This window comes from Pseudoliparis swirei, chromosome 9, assembly GCF_029220125.1.
Source record: "Pseudoliparis swirei isolate HS2019 ecotype Mariana Trench chromosome 9, NWPU_hadal_v1, whole genome shotgun sequence".
In the NCBI taxonomy this organism is placed as follows: Eukaryota; Metazoa; Chordata; class Actinopteri; order Perciformes; family Liparidae; genus Pseudoliparis; species Pseudoliparis swirei.
Window position 1 is genome coordinate 15150613 of NC_079396.1, and position 21694 is coordinate 15172306.

The 21694-nt window shown below is 43.8% G+C and overlaps 1 protein-coding gene across 1 annotated transcript; it reads left to right on the forward strand.

Moving 5' to 3' along the window:
• The first annotated feature begins 3429 nt into the window (after nt 1-3429).
• LOC130199384 (CD9 antigen-like) lies at nt 3430-20741 on the forward strand. The gene is made up of 8 exons (XM_056422843.1): nt 3430-3588; nt 15159-15261; nt 17682-17779; nt 17908-17982; nt 18067-18150; nt 18262-18318; nt 18461-18544; nt 18638-20741. The coding sequence occupies exons 1-8, from the start codon at nt 3520-3522 to the stop codon at nt 18701-18703; spliced, it is 636 nt and encodes a 211-aa protein (XP_056278818.1). The 5' UTR covers nt 3430-3519; the 3' UTR covers nt 18704-20741.
• Nucleotides 20742-21694: the final 953 nt, after the last annotated feature.

The window sequence follows — 21694 nt, forward strand, 5'->3', positions numbered from 1 at the left end:
TTTTAGCCTGTTTTTGAAAATAGTAAGAGTTGGTGCAGATCTAAGCTCTTCCGGAAGTTTGTTCCAACTGTGTGTGGCATAATAACTGAATGCTGCTTCACCATGTTTTGTTTTAACTCTGGGAACAGTTAGCAGACCGGCCCCAGATGACCTAAGAGGCCTAGAGGGTTCATAAGGTGGAAGCAAATCAGAGATATATTTTGGACCTACACCATTTAGAGATTTATAAACGAGCAGCAGTATTTTGAAGTCGATTCTCTGACGTACTGGGAGCCAATGCAGAGACCTGAGAATTGGTGTAATGTGTTCAACTTTCTTAGTCTTTGTTAGGACTCTGGCAGCGGCATTCTGAATAAGTTGTAGCTGTCGAAGTGCTTTTTTGGGGAGACCTGAAAAAAGACTATTACAATAGTCTAACCTACTGGAGATGAAGGCGTGAATTAGTTTTTCTAAATCTTGTTTGGACATAAATCCTCTAATTCTTGCTATATTTTTTAGATGGTAATAGGCTGATTTTGTTATTGATTTGATGTGGGTATTAAAATTCAGATCCGAATCAATTGTTACACCTAAATTTTTGACTTGATTTTTCGACTTTAAAGAAAGGGAGTCCAGATGAGCACAAACTTTCAGCCTTTCTTCTTTAGCACCAAACACAATTATCTCGGTTTTATTTTCATTTAGTTGGAGGAAATTTTGGCACATCCAATCATTGATTGGACAACTGAGCCTCATTGTATAGAGCTGAGATTGTTCTGGAATGTTTGATGTATAACACACGTGGGTATATGTCATATGCAAACGCCTTTAAAAGGTGAATTTACATTTTTTTGTCAAATGGAGAAAATGAGCCCAGCCTCCAGAGGGTGAACAGGACATATTTGAATGTCAGTCAGTTGACCAAGGCCACTGGTTCTGCTGTTGTTCAATGTTAAAGATGACAGGACCAATGGGGTCTCAATATACTTCTTTTTTTTTACTTATCTGGATGTTTCACCGAAGAAACAATTTATCATCCACAATATTAAATACCTCGCTGGCACTTTATAGGTAGGAGCCTCTTTGAAAACACAGCTCTGTGTGAAGTTTTGTCTTTAAAAAGAAAAGAACAAACTTTTAATCGCGATTAATGAATTTCAAAATATGCGATTAATTAGTTAATTTTTTTAATCGATTGACAGCCCTAATAAATACACATTCCTTGTAACATACTTGTATATATACTATGAACTAATATGAAGACAGATACATCTATCCCATAATCCTATATCCGTCCAGCCTGTCAAACATATGGAGCACTATATTTTTGATTTTAAGTCATAAATGGAGCATTTTAACATGCAAAATAAAATATAAGTTTACATGCACTTGTGTTAATTTATGCTTGAGGACTAAAGTCCTCATGCGAATTTGGTTAATTTTTCTCCAAATATGTGAGAGTTTGTAAATGAGTCTAATGTTACCATGCAGGGGCATTACAAGTCTGTAAAAAAGTCCTGAACTAATAAAAAGAGAGGGAACGTCTATAATCCCCTCCCTCTGTTATTTCTGCAGGCTCCCTGTGGACAATACTTGTTTGTGTTTTATTGGGATTTCTGAATACATTTGGGGAACATGTCGTCAAGTGTAAAATCAGTTGAAGGAATATGTTCACCCCGGGAGGGAAGAACATATTCTCCTCAAACACTAAGCTAAACTGTGTTCTACCGAGAGCACTCTGAAGGTCAACCAGGAAACAAGAGCCCGTTGCTCATCGCTGTAGAATTAAACAATACAGTGTTACTCCCCAACTGGTTTTCAAAGCTACTGGTATACGTATTGGTTGTTTGTCACCAGATTTCGGTCCACGCCAGAGACAACGGCATTATCGGTCCAGATCCGGACCGCGGTCCTCCTGTTAGTGACCCCGGCTCTATAAGGACATTTTCTCACCAGTGCCTAATTCCCCGGTGATAAATGAAGTACCCTTTGGATGTTGCCCCTGCTCTCCATGGTTGTGGGGTAAATATTTATATTGAGCATGGTGTTGCTGCTGCTGAGTTGCATTCTCCCAGTCACTGATGACATGGAGGGAAGACATCAGGGGCCGTGCACTCTTTCCATTGCACTAACACTGGACTTAGTTTGTATCTTGGTAGCTGATTCTCTGCACACATTTGGGCAACGTATTTAGGAATAAGAGGTCAATTGTGCTTCAAATTAAGTGAAATATGAATAATTCAGCAGGTCATGGGACTTTAAGTGTGCCTTCTCTTTTTGTCCGTAAAAAGCCTGACCTTTTCCAGGACACTTACTTAATCAAACTCATTTTCATGACATATTTAGAGATTGTGTTCAAAGAGGATGTCAATAGATGAAACTCCTGGACTAATGTAGTGCCATGGGGAGAACAAGTGGTGGAAACTAATTCAGCTCCCAGTATTATCTGTTGAGAATTAGTCAACTGTCATATTGATGAATAATTAGGCAGCTTGCTTTTTAAAACTCTTTGACACTTTTATAATGCATCACCGACATCTGGTTTGAATGCACAGGAAAGGCTTGGGTACGGTAGTTGTGCTGTTTCAGTGATGAAATGCCTCAACATCCCAACATCCTCATTTTTTAATCTTGTAAATCCTGACTGTCAAATGATGTGATTACAATACAAACCAACTCCTTTCTTCAAACAGGATATGCTTTCCTTGCTGCTTTGTGCATGAGGTTTGAGTGTGTAGTCATTCATTAAATAGGCTGGTTTTCATCTTCATGTGCAGGATGACATTTTTGATTATTATTTTGATATGTCTTAATCTGATATGCAGGTAAAACAAATAGCTCACTATATCACAGTAAAAGAGATCCTGGCTGACAAATATCTCATGGTGTACTCTCTTTGTTGATACAAAAGGTTAATTGATACAGGACTTCCCTTTGAACACAGTCACTGTTTCATAGTTGGGGAAATGAATCACAAACTCCGTTTTCGTTTCCATACCTTTATGATGGGAATATACTGCTTACTAAACAACTATTAACCCCTTTCACTTATTATGGAAATAAGAAAATAACACAAACTCCCTCATGGGTTTATTAACACACACACACACACACACACACACACACACACACACACACAAACACGCACGTTAAGAATATTAGCACAGTGATTGTAGTGTTTCTGATTACATGCTTGTTTCTGATTGAGTCTCAAAATATAATTCAAATACAAAAACAACATGATGAACACAATGTAAATATCACTTTATAGGTAAACGGTGGGTTTTGTTGCCGAGTCCTCATCGTGTAGTCTCGGTACCCCCTTCAGCCCCCCTCTACATTGTTGAAAGGGGCGGTCTGGAAAGAGTCTGTGAGAGAGAGAGAGAGAGAGAGAGAGAGAGAGAGAGAGAGAGAGAGAGAGAGAGAGAGAGAGAGAGAGAGAGAGGCACTTCTCGTGTGGACCGTTATTGTCACAGTGCGCTTAGCCAACACAAGTCAGAGCTTTTTGCAGGATAACGGCAACAACACAATCCAGCCAAAATGTCGAAAGTGGAAGGAGGAATGAAGTGTGTCAAATACCTTTTGTTCGTGTTCAACTTCATCTTCTGGGTAAGTGCTTATAGATGAGTGCGCGTGTGGCGACGGGATGCGAGGCGCGAACACGGAGCAAGTGCAGCAGTGCTGCCTGCTCACAGTGCCCAGCTGACGTTCACACACACACACACACACACACGTGGTGTTTCAGTCCCTGCGTCTACATTGTGTTCAGTGTTGTCTTTCAGCCTCTTGTGTGCTTTATTTCGTTGCTACCCTGCGTGGCGCGCACATGGTGACAGACAGAGGTTTTTAGCTTCGGCTCACCGGCTTCAAATCAGATTTTCCACAGGGGGAAAAAACCCGCCCTTATTTCCACGGCGAAATGTGTTTTTGAAAGGAAGACTGAATGAAAAGGCAGAGAGATTGAGAGAAAGCACGGAAACTAACTCCGCAGTGGGCTTTCTGAACAACATCAACAAGCAGAGCTGAAGAGATGATTGATACAGTTCTGTTACAACCACGTTGGAGCACAAAGTCCACTCAACTGGTGATCTTTAGAAAGCAGCACTTTGACACCCAGAAGGCACAAGAGGTCAGGTGGATTTGAAAGGTGCGTGTGTGCGTGCGTGCGTGTGTGTGCGTGCGTGTGCGTCCTGCACACATGTCTAGCACATGTCCATTCATAAACCCATTCCATCCTTGTTAAGTCCATTGAGTGCAAATGAACATATACCACTGTTCTCACTCCTCAGAGGGAACGCTCCTGTATCTGTGTGTGTGTGTGTAGGTGTGTGTGTGTGTGTGTGTGTGTGTGTGTGTGTGTGTGTGTGTGTGTGTGAGAAAGATTTTCCAACCAGCATCTGTGGAGTGGATCAGGCACTGAGTGCAGTGTGAATGGATCCATTGTGACAGCGGGACAATAGCATAACTTCGGTGTGCTGCTCCTGGCTGAGCATTAGGTCCGCCGCAGCCTTTATTGCGGCGACCCCACTGGTCCAATCATTGGGTTATTCTGTCTCCTCTTACCACTATGGCTGTTGCTGAAATCTCATTTTGTTCAGTACATCTGGCTGAATGTGGGCACTTGCAGAGACACAGAGAGGTGAATATGAGAGATGACGGACAGATGGAAAAAAGAATGAATGACTTCCTGACAAACATGTTCATGAAAAGCAGAGAAAGGAAGACAGAAAATGTGATAGGAGAGAAACGGGTCATTGGGAGATTGAGAGGGATATTAATGTGCGTGTGTGCGCGTGTTACGATCTCAGACACTTAGGAAGTAGGACCCAATTGCTGACCGGGACGGAGATAAAGATAAAGTATTTGTAAGTACTTTATTTTCGGTTCTGCAGTGAACAATGAAAGCGCACGTAGTGAGGGATCAAAAACTTTTCAAGAGCACAACATAACCCGACCCTGATGCATGGCAAAGACCAGACGAACTGACAAGACTGACAGCACAACATAACCGACCTGATCATGGCAAAAAACCCAGACTTAACTGACAAGGAACACTGGGGACAGGGAATTTAAGCACATGGTAACAAGACACAGGTGGGACCAATCAGGGCGGGCTGACACTGATGAGCATAGGAGACAGGTGTGATGACAGGTGTGATGAGAAAACAATCAGGAAGCCTGGAATGAGAGAAAGCGAACATAAATGACCTGAACTTCTCTAGCATATCTGTCGGTGCACAACAGTACTTCTCTAGGGCCAACTCCTGATGGCCCAGGCTGATTGTAAAAGTCGTGGATAAGAGTCTTGTCTACGATAAATGAAGCAGCTATCCAGCTTCTAGCCTCAGGACCGTAACCCTTCCAGTCTACCAGGAATTGCTTGCCCTCCCTATTACGGACCTCCAGTAGCTTACGGACCTTGTAAACGCCACCCCCTTCAAAGAACTGGGGCGGTGGAGGGGGCTTGGAGGCGGGAACAAGTGTGCTCTCACACACCGGCTTGATTCTACTAACGTGAAACGTTGGGTGCACTCTCAAGGTCCTGGGAGTTGCAAGCGTTCCGACGCCGGGTTGATGACTCTGGACACTGGAAACGGACCCACAAATCTCGGAGCCAGTTTCTTTGAGGCGACATGGAGTGGTAAGTCTTTGGTAGAGAGCCAAACCTTTTGGCCTGGACTGTAGGAGGAGCGACCCTGCGATGAACGTCCGCAACAGCCTTCATCCGAGCTGAACTGGAGAAGAGACTGGCGAGCACCAGCCCAAACTCTCGACAACGTCTGATCATGGCATGTGCCGATGGAACCATCACCTCTTCCTCGTTGTTAGGGAAAAGTGGAGGCTGGAAACCATTGACACAATGGAATGGAGAGAGACCTGTGGCCGCCGTGGGAAGGGTATTGTGGGCAACCTCGACCCATGTGAGGTGGTCACCCAGGTGGTCTGGTTCGGGAGACAGACAACGAGCGTAGTCTCTAGTTCTTGGTTCAGACGCTCCGACTGTCCATTTGACTGAGGGTGATATCCTGATGACAGGCTGACGGTGGCACCTATGAGTCGACAAAACTCTTTCCAGAAGGCGGAAATGAATTGTGGACCCCTGTCGGAAACAATGTCATTAGGGAATCCATGGATCCTGAATACGTGATTCATCATGACCTCTGCGGTGACTTTGGCAGAGGGAAGCTTGGTCAATGGGATGAAGTGAGCCATTTTGAAAATCGATCAACCACTGTTAGAACCGTAGTCTTGCCTCTGGATGAGGAAATCCTGTCACAAAATCCATCGAAATGTGTGACCAAGGACGATGGGGAATCGGCAGCGGCTGGAGCAAGCCCATCTTAACTTGAGATGAGGTCTTATTACACGCACACCGGACAAGCCGCTACATACTCGGCCACATTTTTCTTCATGGATGGCCACCAGAAACGTTGTTGAATCCTGAACATTGTTCTTGCTACTCCCGGATGGCACGAAAGCACAGATGAGTGAGCCCAGTGGATGACCTTGGAGTGAAAAGCCTCAGGAACAAACAGCAGATTGTTGGGACACTCGCTAGGCGCTGGATTCATGACATTTGCCTCTTTAACGTCTGACTCCACTTGCCAGGAAAAGGCTCCGATCACCCGGTTAAGTGGAAGGATGGTCTTGGGCTCTACCGCAAGTGGTTCGGGATCGTAAAGACGAGACAAAGCATCGGGTTTTGATTCTGAGACCGGGACGAAAAGAGAGTGTGAAGTTGAATCTACTAAAGAAAAGTGTCCACCTGGCCTGACGGGAGTTGAGACGCTTAGCCTTTCTTATATATTCTAGATTCTTGTGATCTGTCCAGACTAAAACGGTTGCTCTGCACCCTCCAGCCAGTGTCTCCATTCCTCGAGGGCAGCTTTTACAGCTAACAATTCCTTGTTTCCCACGCCATAATTCCGCTCTGCCGTTGTCAACTTCCGCGACAGGTAAGCACATGGATGCATCTTGTTGTCTTCTGCAGAACGTTGAGACAGTACTCCTCCAATTCCCTCATTGGAAGCATCCACCTCGACCATAAACTGGCGCTGGGGATCTGGAATGGTGAGTATGGGAGCTGATGTGAATCTATCTCTGAGAAGTTTGAAAGCAAGATCCGCCTGGGGGTCCACTTGAAGGAACCTTAGGAGAAGTCAGAACATGCAGAGGAGCAGCAACAGAACTGAAATTCCTAATAAACTTCCTATAGAAGTTAGCAAATCCTAGGAACTGCTGAACCTTTTCCTGGAGTCTGGTGTGGGCCACTGGGATACTGCACTGACTTTCGCAGGATCCATTTGGATATGATTAGGTGAGACTATGTATCCTAAGAAAGACACCTCTTCTGTGTGGAACTCGCACTTCTCTGCCTTGACATATAGCTGATTATCCAGTAGTTTCTGCAAAACTTGGCGGACATGGTTAACATGAGATTTAGCGTCTGGGGAGAAAATCAGTATGTCATCCAGATACACAAACACTGAAATATTCAAGAATTCCGCAAAACCTCATTCACAAAAGCTTGAAAACAGCGGTGCATTGCACAGTCCAAAAGGCATTACCAAGTACTCATAGTGACCATTCTGAGTGTTGAATCCAGTCTTCCACTCATCCCCTTGTTTTATTCTAACCAAGTGATATGCATTTCTTAAATCCAACTTGGTGAATATCTTGGCCGCTTGAAGCAGTTCAAAAGCAGATGACATGAGTGGCAGAGGATAGCGGTTCTTCACCGTAATGTCATTTAGTGGACTGTAGTCTATGCAAGGTCTCAGAGACCCGTCTTTCTTTCCCACAAAAAAGAATCCCGCTCCGGCTGGAGACGATGAAGGACGGATAATCCCTGATTTGAGTGAAGAGGAGATGTATTCATCCATTGCTGTTCTCTCAGGTCTCGAAATCGAGTAAAGTCTCCCTTGGGAATGGGGCTCGGTAAGAGATCAATGGGACAGTCAAAATCTCGGTGAGGAGGTAGCGACAAGGCTTTAGACTTGTTAAACGCTTCTTTTAAATCATGGTAACAGGAAGGTACCTTCTGTAGATCAGGATAGTCAGGGTGATCTATAATGATCCTACTAGAGTCTGTTGGTGCATTAACAGGTTGCGAAAGTTTACACCTGCCCTTACAATCCTCTCCCCATTCCTTAACTTTCCTGAAGGCCAGTCTATGTGAGGATTGTGGATCTTCAACCAAGGAAACCCCAAAATAATCGGGTGCTGAGTCGACTCAAAAATATGAAATTGCATGCTCTCGGTATGGTCCTTATTTATAGTAATCTGTATGGGCTCAGTGCAATGGGTAACTGTGAACAACAAGCGGCCGTCTAAGGCACTGGCACTAACAGGATGAGATAGCGGACAGTTTTTATTTTTAGCTGTTTGACTAGGCCCCAGTCTATAAGGCTTTCGTCAGCCCCTGAGTCTATTAACACACCCTGGTCAATGGTCTGATTGTTAATACAAATGTCTACCTGAGTAACAGGTCGAGGAGGAAGTCTGCGGAAACTTGCTCACCAGCGCCTCCTTTGACTGGTGAGCACGATCTTTTCCCGGCATGAAGCGAGTTGATGACCCGCTGGCCGCAGTAGAAACAGCAACCCTCCCGTAGAGGGCGCTGCCTCTCCTCCAGAGAAAGCCTGGTTCTTCCAAGCTGCATGGGTTCACCGGAGTCATTCGGAAGTGTAGTCCTCAGATGGTCCGGTAACATGAGCTGGAAATCCTCCGCTGGCGGCGCGACCTCCGAGGCGAATTCTGGAAGCTGGGAATAACATCTTGGTTGCGCCGACGCCCTCTCTCTTTCGAAGACGGTTATCGATCCGATGGCCACAGCGATGAGGGATTCCAGATCCCGGGTGTCTCCAGTGGAGCCAGCTGGTCCTTTATCGGTTCGAAAGTCCTGTCATGAAGGCGCCACGAAGAGCCGGAATATTCCATCCGCTGTCCGCTGCTGCTGTACGAAACTCGATGGCATAATCAACCACCTGACGGTTGAGCTGACGTATTTGAAACAGTCTTCTGCTGGCCTCCGTAGCAGGCGATGAGTGGTCAAAATGCGCCTCATAGTCTCTATGAAATCGCCAATGAGTAACATAGTTCGGTGTCTCTAGACCATTCTGCAGTAGCCCAGGCTGCAGCTCTTCCCGTTAAATGAGACACAATAAACGCCACTTTACCATGCTCAGATAAGAAAGCTGCTGGGTTGTGTTGAAAATGCAGATCACACTGTACCAGAAAGGCTCTGCAATTCGAAGAGTCTCCGGAAAATCTCTCCGGAAGAGCCAGCCGTAACGGGAGGAAACAGCCTGACCTGGGTCGTCAGCTGGAGTATTGACAGGCAAATTCTCAGCTGTGGATGACGTCACCGGAGGAGCAGTCTGTTGATGAGTGAAAAATTATTCATTTGGGCAACCAGTTGTTGCATCTGTGTAGATAATTCTTCCTGAACCCGGCCTGGCGTCCTCTCAGCTCTTGTATTTCCGGCTGACTTTGTCCAGTTTTTCCTCGTGATGAAAAATCGTCACGCCCTGTACCGACAGAGCGGCGTGAGCGTTCTTGGTCGGCTGGGTCCATAATGTGGTCAGTCTGCTCTGTTACGATCTCAGACACTTAGGAAGTAGGACCCAATTGCACGACCGGAGACAGAGATAAAGTATTTGTAAGTACTTTATTTTTCGGTTCTGCAGTGAACAAATGAAAGCGCTCACGTAGTGAGGATCAAAACTTTTCAAGAGCACAACATAACCCGACCTGATCATGGCAAAAGACCAGACGAACTGACAAGGAACACTGGGAGACAGGGGAATTTAAGCACATGGTAACAAGACACAGGTGGGACCAATCAGGGGCGGGGCTGACACTGATGAGCATAGGAGACAGGTGTGATGACAGGTGAAAACAATCAGGAAGCCTGGAATGAGAGAAAGCGAACATAAATGACCTGAACCTCTCTAGCATATCTGTCGGTGCACAACAGCGCGCTCACATGGCAAAAGCAGGACAGCTGACCCAGATAAAGATAGAAAGTCAGATATGTGTGTGTATCTGTGTGTGTGTGTATATGTGTGTGTGTGTGCGTGTGTGTGTGTGTGTGTGTGTGTGTGTGTACATGACACACAGGACCATAGAAACACCCATACGGGCACTTTTTGGTGCTGACTGCATACGTGTTCTGCACTTGTTCTGCTGTGAATGAACTGTGATCCATCTCTGTTCACAATCACTGCATCCCAATCGCTCTGTTGATTTGGTGAAGTGAGAGATGATGAGAAGAGTGCATGTGGAGGAGGGGCAGACATGTTTCCTTTCAAATCCACCCAACCCCCACACACACACACACACATCCCCACCAAAGAGCAAAAACAGACTGGTGGCTCTTCAACACATACTCTAGTGAAACCTGTGGCGAAACGTGCTGACACTCACACACTTAAAACACAAATTGATGTTGTTTGGGAGTTTTTCCTGATCCGATGTGAGGTTCTGGGAAAGGGATGTCTATATGTACAGATTGTAAAGCACTCTGAGGCAAATTTTTAATTTGTGAGAATGGGTTATACAAAATAAACTGAATTGAATTGAATGTTGTTTTTTATCTGAATAATGAAGAGTGTCATATAACTAAACAATTTATGCCCCTAAATCAAAACGTACAAAGTGGCTATGTGTTTCTGAGTGAGATTCCTATAGGGCTCCAAGACCAAACCGTACATGTAATACAAGCCACACTCTTGTATAAGTTACGCTGATAGCTCCAAATACCAGAGCTTACAACAGAACGTCAATACCTTGCTGGCTTGTCTGGCCTGTAGTTCAGAGACCTATGTAGTCAGAACGCCTCGGAGGTTATCAGTGAGGAGCAAGTACTACTTACCGGTGATGTTGGGTTCTTTCTACCAATCAACAACAACCGATATGACGCAGTTTTAGACTGAGCCCTATTATCTGTATGACGTTTAATTGCTTTGTCCAAGTTAAAAGTTTATTGTTTTTTCTAATACACCGATTGTATAGCGAACATCTTACCTCTGTGGGAGAGTTCAGAGAACATGATCAACAACTAAACAGCATGTGATATTATCTTTTGAAGGAAACATTGGCTTCCTTAAAATCATTGCAGTTTTAGACACCTATGGGGCGAGTCCAAATCAAACAAAGTCAATTGAGATATTGTTTTTAATCAATAAAATGAGATTAGATTGTTTGACAAAAGGATGTCAAGATGGATTTCTCTATTGTAAGAAATAATTTCACTTCCAAAATTGACACACAGCGTTGATACTTATTGTGAAGAGGCGTCTAACATTTTGAACATTTGTGATAAAATGCACTGAATTAAAAAATCTGTATTGACAGTAGATATTGTCCCAAAAATCAGCCTGACAACCTGTGACAGCTGCTGGAGCAGAACAGACGCGGACGCAGAGAGCTGCACATTCAGCGATGTTATTTTAAAACAACAACAAAAAGCTTGACGGACTGAAGGGCCACATGTCAGGCAGGAACAGCTGGAAGAAAGACAAAAAACAGGTAACACAAGGCTCCAAACGAAGAGGATCTGACATGAGACAGGGGGAGCAGAGAGACTAAATAGGAAAGCAGGCGGACAACAAGAAACGGGTCACAGCGAGGCTCACGTGGAAAAGGTGAAATTCATCAGGCCGGGGCAGACTAGAACCGGAGATGAACTCAAACCCAAACCGTCGGACCACGACACACAAACACACTAGTCTGTGTTGTGACGGTTGCTGTGCGCCACCACACTCCCCCACCCTCGCCCCGTGGCAGAGCACAATAGGATTTACTCCACCCATAATGATCCCCCTCCTATTTACACTTTCCTTCTGCCACCATTTTTAATGTGTGCTTGCATATGTTTTCCCAAACATATGCCAGACAGAAGACTATTTTTGACTTAGCTTAAATCACTCACCAATTACTTCTGGGTTTACAGTAGTAGTCCACAGATGTGTTGCTTTTGTATACTGCATTTTGTTATAATTGTTTTCCTGAAAATAAGGTCTAACCTAGAAAGTGAATAATGTCTCAGACTGTCTGTGACCGAGACCACAGCCCTGTGTCTGCTCAGCCCCTGTTCCATGGAAAGTCCCACCACAAAAACACAATGTAACTGCACTGTTAAAGAGTAGGCCTTGTTCCTGTAAAATAACCTCACGACAGTAAGATTTGTATTTACAAAGGTGTCATGGGACAGAGAGGGTAAGTCTGCTATTCTATAGATGTATAGGCTATATACAGGGCCTGTATAGGCCGCAGGTGGGAGTTTCCACTTTGCCTCTGAATACGATGAGTCTGTCTTCTGTGTCCACAGGCAAAGAAAAACGATGATGGGTCGTCTAACAACTTGCACTCTCTTTTCCTTTCCCTCGTCCCCTCTTTCATTGTGTCTATCTGTTTCCCTCATTGGGCGCCAAAACATATAGTCACAGGGAGACAGTGGCTCTTTGTCCTCTGGGTGAGGAGGGACGGGGGCAGATTAGGTGGGGTAGAGGAGAGGGGTACGTGGAGATAAATCAAGGGGCGGGGTGGTAGATTTGAGAGGCACATGGGGAGAGGAGGGAGGGGAGGGGTGTGTCTGGTGTCAGCAGACTAAGTGGCGATGGTGGGGTGGGGGTGGGGGCGTAAAGCAAGGGGTATGTAAGCAGTGAGGGGGTTAATGGGACCTTTGGGATGAATGAGTGCTACGGTTGAGAATGTACTTAAGATGTCAGCCACTGCCTGCAGTGTTGGAAGCCTTTTCCTAAAATGAGGACTTCCAGTGTGGTATGCATTCAGTGCATCTGGTTTTGAAAAAGGCGTTTAAATGAAGCCATAATAATAAAGCGGTTCGGCTGAGCTCTGAGCGCTTTGCATCTGTGAAACAACCATCTGCTCCTCCGACACCAACAACACTTATATCCACACGATTCAGTGGGCAGTAGTCCTCGCCTCACACCTCCAACAACGCCATCGCACCGCCGGGTGCTCCGACAAATACCAGGGTTATATAGATCCAGAGCCCCGAGCCACACAAATCCTGCCTGGTTCAGTGAGCCTATACATCTGCAGCCTTCACTTTAATGTTCTTTATCACTTCGGATCTGCTAATCCTGAAGCCCCAAGCGCTCAGCTGTCCCATACATCACGAAATCTTTAGTTTGGGAGGAAGCCTGCTTCCCAACACCTGTCTTATTGCGATGCTTTACAACTCAGCCACAAACTTTACTTCAGACCAACACGACAACAGGACAACACTTGACCTAGAGGGGAGGAGTGGAGGAGGGGAGAAAGTGAGGACGAGAAGATAAAGACTGAAACCATTTAAATTGTGCAGACCTTTTAAGTGGCTTTGAGTGGACAGACGTGGACTTTTGGACGTTTGTTTTGGTCTGAACTCGGCGATGGGGTTTGTTTCTCTAAATGAATTAACTTGTGCCAAAGGACACAGAAAAAAACGGTCTCTGTGACAAGCGCTCCTTAATACTCTCCATTTAGACAAATCATTTCATTTATCTGCAGACACACACACACACAAACAGACACACTGACCGTGTTTACATGCATTCAAATTATTGGCTTAGTCGGACTGAAATCGAATTATCCGTTTCATGTAAACACCTTTGTTCGACTATGTGCGGTCCGACTACGATCCGATTCACACCCCTGGATAACTCGATCCGATCCGGTTGATAATTCGACTATCGCGGCATGTAACGGTGAATTGGATTAGGAACTGGACTTTGCGTCTTTGCGCATGCTTGAGATCCCGTCGCCCTCCTCCCTCCCTCCCTCCCATGTCGTGACCCGGAAGTCGAAAGAGACGATAAGTTGTCACTGCCGGGAGCCTGGCCGGCAGAAAACAAACAAACAACGCCAATAGCACCATTTGCATTCACTGTACTCCTATTAACATCATGCAATAATAGTAGAGGGATGTAGCTTCGCCTCGCTCTCTGTTCGCCATCTTTCTCGAAATGTTGATGTTGTTGTTGTTGGTTGTTGTTGGTAGTGGTGAAGAGGTCAAGCAGAAATGGCTGTGTCACCACGAGTTGTAATGAAAACAGCGCCGCCTATCGTATCGGATATGACATGCTTTCGGCCAATGATTCGAATTACTCACTGCCATGTATATTGGGATAATAGCAGATCCCCCAAAAGATAGCAGTCCGACTAAAGCAAGATTCGAATTATACCATCATGTAAACGCACTGACTGTTGTTTTGAAGCTCAGCTCGGAAGGTTTCTAGACTTCATAATCCTCAGGGGGCATGGGCTCAGTGATCATGAAACCTCTCAGTATTGATCCATCAGCGGTGCGCCCAACACAGTCTTTGCCCTTGAGAGCATCTCAGATCTCACGAAAAACAAAGCGTTTACTTCAAGCTCTTCCACTTAGACTAGAGAATAAAAGTTTTTAGTTGCAGTAAGTTTGCAAGAGCATTGCAGGGAGTGTGATTTAGTTGAATGTATGCTGATGGGGGATTAGATGAAGGAAACTATGAGCAACATGGAGCCACATTTCCAAACAAGCAGGAGAGCCTGTTGAATCTCAAGGTGCCACCCTGCTGCCCACAGCCAAGCGGGTCCTTTCCTCCCAAATGGGACGCCAGAAATCACTCTGGGTTTTTTCAAAGATATATAAATTACATTTCTATGGGATCTAGAACACATAGATGATTTACCCATGATACTATTCAACGTTGTTGGTTTGCCTATTTAGCCTAATTCTATCCAAACAGCTCTTGCAGAGATTATAGTTCTGTTGCTGAAGTGCAGAGGGTGGAGGGTCGGAGTGGAAACTCCACAGCACCATTTGCTTTATGTGGAAAATCCCATTGAGGGAGAGCAAAAGAACAAGCCCTTAGAAGGCCTGAAAATCATGGACTTCTACTCTTCTTCGTTGATTGAAGAGTGTTGCACGTGATGAATTCTGAAGCCCAGAACATGTATTTTCTACTTTACTGACTATAATGAGGACAGCCTGCAACCCTGTGATATTTCAATGATTATTACATATAGAGTTGGTATTTATTAGGATTCATTTACAATTAAAGCCAACAGTATTGACAGTGCATGTCTGTGGGCTACTTGTGTCCAGAGGTCATTTATTTGTTCAATGTATTTTGTCTGAAATAAGTGGTGATAATGTATCTTATTACAAGTCCTTCTCTCTGCAGTTGATGGGATCCTTTGTTCTGGCGGTGGGACTTTGGCTGCGCTTTGATCCAGAAACCGTGTCTCTTCTCAATGGGGACAAGGCTCCAGACACGTTCTTCATTGGTGAGTACCATAACAATGAACACACCATAACAGTGTACACACAGTGTTATGGATACTTTTTTATTTTTTGTTTGGATCTTTGGATTTTTATGTTGCTCAGAAACCACTCGAAATGAATCAAGGAAAGTTTAGTTGTTTCAATTTAAAGTATCAACAGTTAGACTTTTATGTTGTCATTAGACACACATCCTTACCATAACATGTATTAAAATGTCATTCTCAGTCTGGAAAGTCTTTAAATATGTTTGATCACACATTTTAATGCAACTCCCTTTGCCTGTGAGAGAAGGTCTGTTTAGGTATTGCCTCCACAGGCCTCCATGCACATCACACACACACACACACACACATTTCACAAGCACATATAGCAGCCCACACACGCACAGAAATTGTGTTGAAGGGAAAAGTACTGAGTCAGGCACTATTATTATTGTGTGTGGAACGCAAAAGTGTTGTGAGTGTCATAATTTAATGGTTGTCTCCCCAAGTTTGCCATGCACGGTGAAACATCCGAGTGCACCGTGCTCTCATGCTTTCTTTGTATTGTTAGGCGTGTGTCTGCTTCTTTCGAGCTGGAAATGAGTGTGAATAACAGCAAAGGACTGTTGTACATAGAGCTTAAATGCTTGAGGGAAACCACAGGGCTGCTAACCACCTTTAAATCAGCCACCCAGCCGAGATGGAAAGAGACGGAGGAGGAGGAGACACTGAGTGTTAGGACAGTTTAAAGAGCATTTGGGAGAAGTAAATCATAGAAACAGATGGGGATCCATGGCAAAGACTTGAAGGAAAAACAAGTTGGGGCATCAATTGAAATGACAAAGCAAGAGGAAGCAAAAGAGGTGTTTCGCTCTCCTGTGTAGGACTTTCCTTTACATCCTCTCTCTGATGACAGCAATCAGTGTGATACTTCTGATAATGTCAGTTATTCTAACAATCTCCAGACTAAACCATCCTCTTCCTGATGTGTATACCGGAAGCAGTTAATATGTGATCTGGTTGTGTCATAATGGTGAGAGTTAATGTCTTACAAATGCTTATAATACCTTCAAGGTATTTCCTTTCCTTTTTCTGTGTTTGCATGAGCACTAAGGCTCAGGTGTGTATGTGGTTGGACTTGATGGGTGTCTTCTTGAAGTCAGGTGCTCTGAGGGGATAGAGCTGCACATGGCGTTGACAGTGAGTGCGCTGTCCCCGCAGACACAGCTGAGAGCAATCAACAGTTTCTATGCCCCGTTCCCATGGAGTCAAGCCCACACAAAACTATTTTGACTTTGAGATGATGCATTCAAAGAACATGACAAACAACTTCAAGGGAAAACCAAGACGAGAAACGGCGTCTCGTTCAGTTGGTGACCGCAGCCTCAGCCCTCGTCACCAGCTGCGATACGTTAAAGCTGATCAGCAGGCTGATTGACCGTTAGACACCTTTAAAGATGGAGCCAGAGATTGACAAAGATGGTTGATATTTGAATTCAACACCCAACGAAAGTCCTCCCCACCATATTGACTGTTCCTCTCGTTCCCACTGGCCTTCTCTCTCGATATCCGTGAATCATCACCCTGTAATGTGCACAGCCGCAGACGACCCTGTTGCTGATTGGCTCGGTCCGATTGGTGTCTCCCATTATCAGATCTGTGTCTGTACACCAGATTATTTTTCGATGCACACACAGAACAGTCATTCTGTGTAATACTCTGAATTTGACAAAACGAGTGTTGGATTTAAATCACTGACTGCAACTTTAAGGCGTCAAACTAAACTCTTCTTCCTAACAAACACAATTATTGTGACACATCAAGTCTTTTTGTTGACACATCAGGTCTTCCTCTCTCTTTTCCACCTAAGCGTGTATGGACGAGGGGCTGACGCGTCCTTTCTTACCCCATCCTCTGCAGAGCGGTCGCCTGGCAACACACCCCACCTGTATGAGTGCAGAACCAATCGGTTTCCCAATGAGTGGGTTAATGGGAGATCAGGGTCCCACATAAAGCTCCCGCCTAATAATCCTGTTGGCAACAAGGCTATTTACAAGGCATCTCGAAGGAGGACCCAATTAAAAGGCACAATACGTGGGTCCACTCCTAAAAAAGAAATCAAATAGCACAGCATCGTCCTAAATGTGAATACCAGTCGGTGATCGAGATACTGACTGTTTCAACTTGCATTTATAGCTCTATGCTGCCCCCTGCTGGTGCTTCTGTAGATTATAATTGTCAGATTTATTATGCGGAAAGCTAAACATGTTAACAGATGTTGAGGGAAATCAAACCATTTTTACCAACGCATTTTAAACTGGAATATCTGAATGATGTTGATAAAAAGTACATCAAATTAAAAAGTATTGTGATGGTTGTTTACCTCATGCCTTACATGTCTGTGTATCCTTGCATCAGTGTCTCTTCTCCTGTTCCTCCAGGTGTCTATATCCTGATAAGTGCAGGCAGTATGGTGATGTTGGTCGGCTTCTTTGGCTGTTGTGGAGCTGTTCGGGAATCTCAATGCCTGCTTGGTTCAGTGAGTACAAATGCACACATACCACAAGAGCAGCATCTGAACTGAAATGCTTTCCTCTTAGTTGTCTTTAATTGTCTTTAAACGTAATATTTATTGTCTTTTTTTATTGTTTCTGTGGCATTCTTCAGTTCTTTGCCTGTCTGATGATCATCTTTGGTGCGGAGGTGGCAGCAGGGGTGTTTGGATTCATAAACAAAGACAAGGTGCGTTTAATATTTGTTTGCGTATTAAATTGAGTTGAATGAATCCTAATGGCACCACATCATTCACTGTCTACTTCCTCACAGATTATCAAAGACGTTCAGACCTTCTACACAACAACCTACAATGAAAACAATAACAGCACATTAATCATTTCATACCAGAAAGTAGTAAGTATACAATGAAATATTTAGAATAATTCAATATTATTAATCCATACAAAATGTATTATAGAAACGTTTTGCTTCTACATAATGAAGTGTTTTACTTCCCACTTTCAGTTGAACTGCTGTGGGACCACAGAAAGCCCCTGCCCTGACCCCCCAACAGATGCTAAAGTGAGATTTGACGCCGGCTCCAAACTCAGGGGGGACATACAATTCTGCCCCTCTGATAAATGATTCATAGTGTCGTATAAATCATCTTAAAATCATCCCTAAAACTCGACGCTGCTTGATTCCTCTTATCTTGGGTCTGCAGGACTGTAAGACAAGCATCAAAGAGTTCTTCAACAGCAAACTCTACATCATTGGATACGTGGGCATCGGCATCGCTGGAGTCATGGTGAGTCAGCCTCTGAGAAGCCTTGAAAACACGTGCAGATACCAACACATTGTTAGCAAGAATAATTTGCTTCAAAATGTGTATCCTCAACAGATCATTGGGATGATCTTCAGTATGGTGCTCTGTTGTGCCATTCGCAACACCAGGGAGGTCATCTAAGCTGGACCCTTGACCTCTACCTCTTCTGTACCCAGCCCCAAAAGACTGTCCATCCTTCAGATGAAATGTCAACCGTATTTCTATCATCCTTCCAGGGACCCAGGAAATAGATCATGTTCAAAAATAACCTTTCCACTATGGTGCTCAAACCAGCTATCCTGGCATCATTTTCCACTACTTTATTATTTGCACTCCCAAGCAAAGTAGCACCCTCTTCCTTCCATAACATCCCGATAAGACAAAAACAGCAGGATCAGTGTGATTTCTGATGTTTACCTGACAATCTGTCAAATAGTTTTCCTCTTCGTGGCCATTTGGTCACCATTATACATTTCCACCCACATACGGTTGCAGTAGTGTCAATGCTTTTTCACACAGCCTTGCCACTGACCCCTCAACTGTGGGAAACCTTAGCCCCGAGAGAGCCAACCCAAGAGGTGAAAGCAATGTTGTGTTACATGAGATCACAGCCTTAAAAAAAGGTTGGCTGGAGACTCGGAGGGAATCCTGATTGGTGCAATCAGATTGGGATGTCACGAGGGAATGGCCAGTGAATGTTTCGGGAATGCATCCATCGTACCGCCCCAGTGCTCTTAAACTCACACACAGTACACACTCTGTGTGAACTTCACAATCAACAGAGATGTGTCTTTACAGGAAAGATCTGCAGTTATCTGAAATGAACAGTTCATCGTCTTGGAGAAGAAGCATATTCGCTTTGTTGTCGGGAGATAGTTGAGGAGATTGAAGCCAGCAGTCGGTCGGTTAAGCTGTATCTCATATTGACTTTAAAGAAATGAGAGTGGAATTGATCTTCTCATCTCACTCTTGGCTAGAATGTAAATAAGTATATTTCCTCACGATTCCTTTAGTTTTAGGCCATTTACAACAAGTCCTGCATACTGTATATAGTTCAAACAATCCACACCAGCTGAACTAAAAAAACACATTTTATTTTTCGGACCCTGAAGAAAATGCTCTCTTACATAAGAGAGTATTCCTGAGTCTCTGTTGACTGTATATCAATATCATGTGGATGTTAACTGGCAAAAGGCAGTCGGGCTGTGAAATTGGGTTATTCAAACCAGTAGTATCTCTCCCCACCTCCATCTTCTTCTTTCCCCTCTGTGCCTTAAAAGTACACCACCCGCAACAAAACAAAAACTGAGAAATTTATTCCGCTCACCTCTTCAAACGCAGCAGATAAGAGGTTTAGAAAGACAAGCTCGACCTCCAATGACTTCCTTTCATAGGATCACTCAGGCCGCTAATTAATTAATGAGTTAATTATGTAGGACTGGTGTGTAAATATATGTGACTTTCCTTGTAGATGTACGTTACTTGTGGATGATAGTAGAATCTACACACAGCTTGTTAAATAGGGACTACACTGTAGATAGAAGCATGCAGTAGTTGCATAATGTCCATGTAGTCATGACAGTGTTTGCACTAGTCAAAGCAAATCCACACCACTCACAGCTTCTTAACATGCCTTTCTTTGATAACGAGCTCTCTAAACAACGGGCTGTAAGAACGTAGTAACGCCTGTAGCTAAAATGTACATATGTTTGTAGAGTTGGACTGCAAGTAATTGTTACACACATTCGACTTGCCATTATTGTTTTGGTGTGTCACACTTCTTCTCTGCTGGAGAGCTGGAGTGGTGGAAGCAACAACTTCTCTGCCAACTATTTCAAAAGCCTCTTGGTCACAAGTGAGGATATAAAAAAGGCTTTTTTTCTCCACTCCAGCAGACGGTGTTTACTCTGAGGAGTGACACAGCAGAGTCACGAGACTGTCACTTCACAGGCTGTGTGGAGTTACAATAGGATGAACTAGGAACAGTTACGTGGGACTCAATCATCTTCTCAGTTGTATTTGTTTCAACAAATCTAGGGATGTAATGAACTGTGCACATAAAAAGACAGCGCACAGTCGAGCCTTTCGTAGTTGATTGTGTGTTAATTTATTTTGATACCATTCCAGGCTTCTCAGGAAGATAGTTGTTTGAAGTTTAATAAAGCTTTTAAAGTTGTAATCGTTTCCCGTGTCTTATTTCAGGTTTATTTCTGATAGTTTATAGTTATTTCCTGTTCTTTGTGTTTGACAAGTAGCTTGAAATGGGATGTGTAGAATAACTTGTTAGATCTCGTCACCAGACATTTCAAACTCCATTACACATGCAGCCTCAGTCACATACTCCACTGGCTGAATCCACACTCGGTCTTCCAATATTGAAATAAAACCTCCACACTGTACCAAATGTAATGTATACCGGATGATACTTTCATCGTCTATTATTTTAAAGTGGTGCAGGGTTTTATTGAAAGTGTAAAAAGCATAAAAGGAAGGGGGAAAAAATCCTTTTAATTATTGCTTGCGTAAAATAAAAATCAGCATACATTAATGAGTTAAATATGGAGCAGGACCTGCTGTCTAAGTATTACAAGGAAACGTATGATCCCCAGGAAAGCCAGTACTAATTCACTGTAGCACATAAATATATAGTACAAGGAATCGTGTGCAGAGATCCAAGAATTAGTTATATGTAAGTATTGCTTTAACAGATTGGGGTAAAAAACAAGTCAAAACTAGAATGGGCACTCGGTAGAGCGCATACCTTCGCATATCACAAGATTGGGCATTGAATTATGAACATTTTGGCATTAGTTGCCTGCCAATTGGATACAAATTGACCTTGCTATGGTAAAAAGAAGATGTTGACCTTTCCATGACCTTGACCTTTGACCCAATTGATGCCAAAATCTAATCAAATGGTCCCCAGATAATAACCAATCGTCCCACCAAATTTCATGCGATGCGGTTTTTAAAAAAAAATTGTATGCGAGGAACACGCATACAAATAAATACACGGCGATCAAAACATAACCTTCCGCATTTTCAATGCGAAGGTAATGATCAAGGTAGCCATTACAAATGATGTTTACAGAAACACATTCAAACAGATGAACTTATATCATAACATGTTTT

Bases quoted from the DNA above. Each gene is read 5' to 3' on its own strand.
- LOC130199384 (XM_056422843.1), top strand. From the start codon at position 3,520: ATGTCGAAAGTGGAAGGAGGAATGAAGTGTGTCAAATACCTTTTGTTC. The intron at 3,589-15,158 runs GTAAGTGCTTAT...TTCTCTCTGCAG, and splicing joins TGTTCAACTTCATCTTCTGG to TTGATGGGATCCTTTGTTCT. The intron at 17,780-17,907 runs GTGAGTACAAAT...GGCATTCTTCAG, and splicing joins CTCAATGCCTGCTTGGTTCA to TTCTTTGCCTGTCTGATGAT.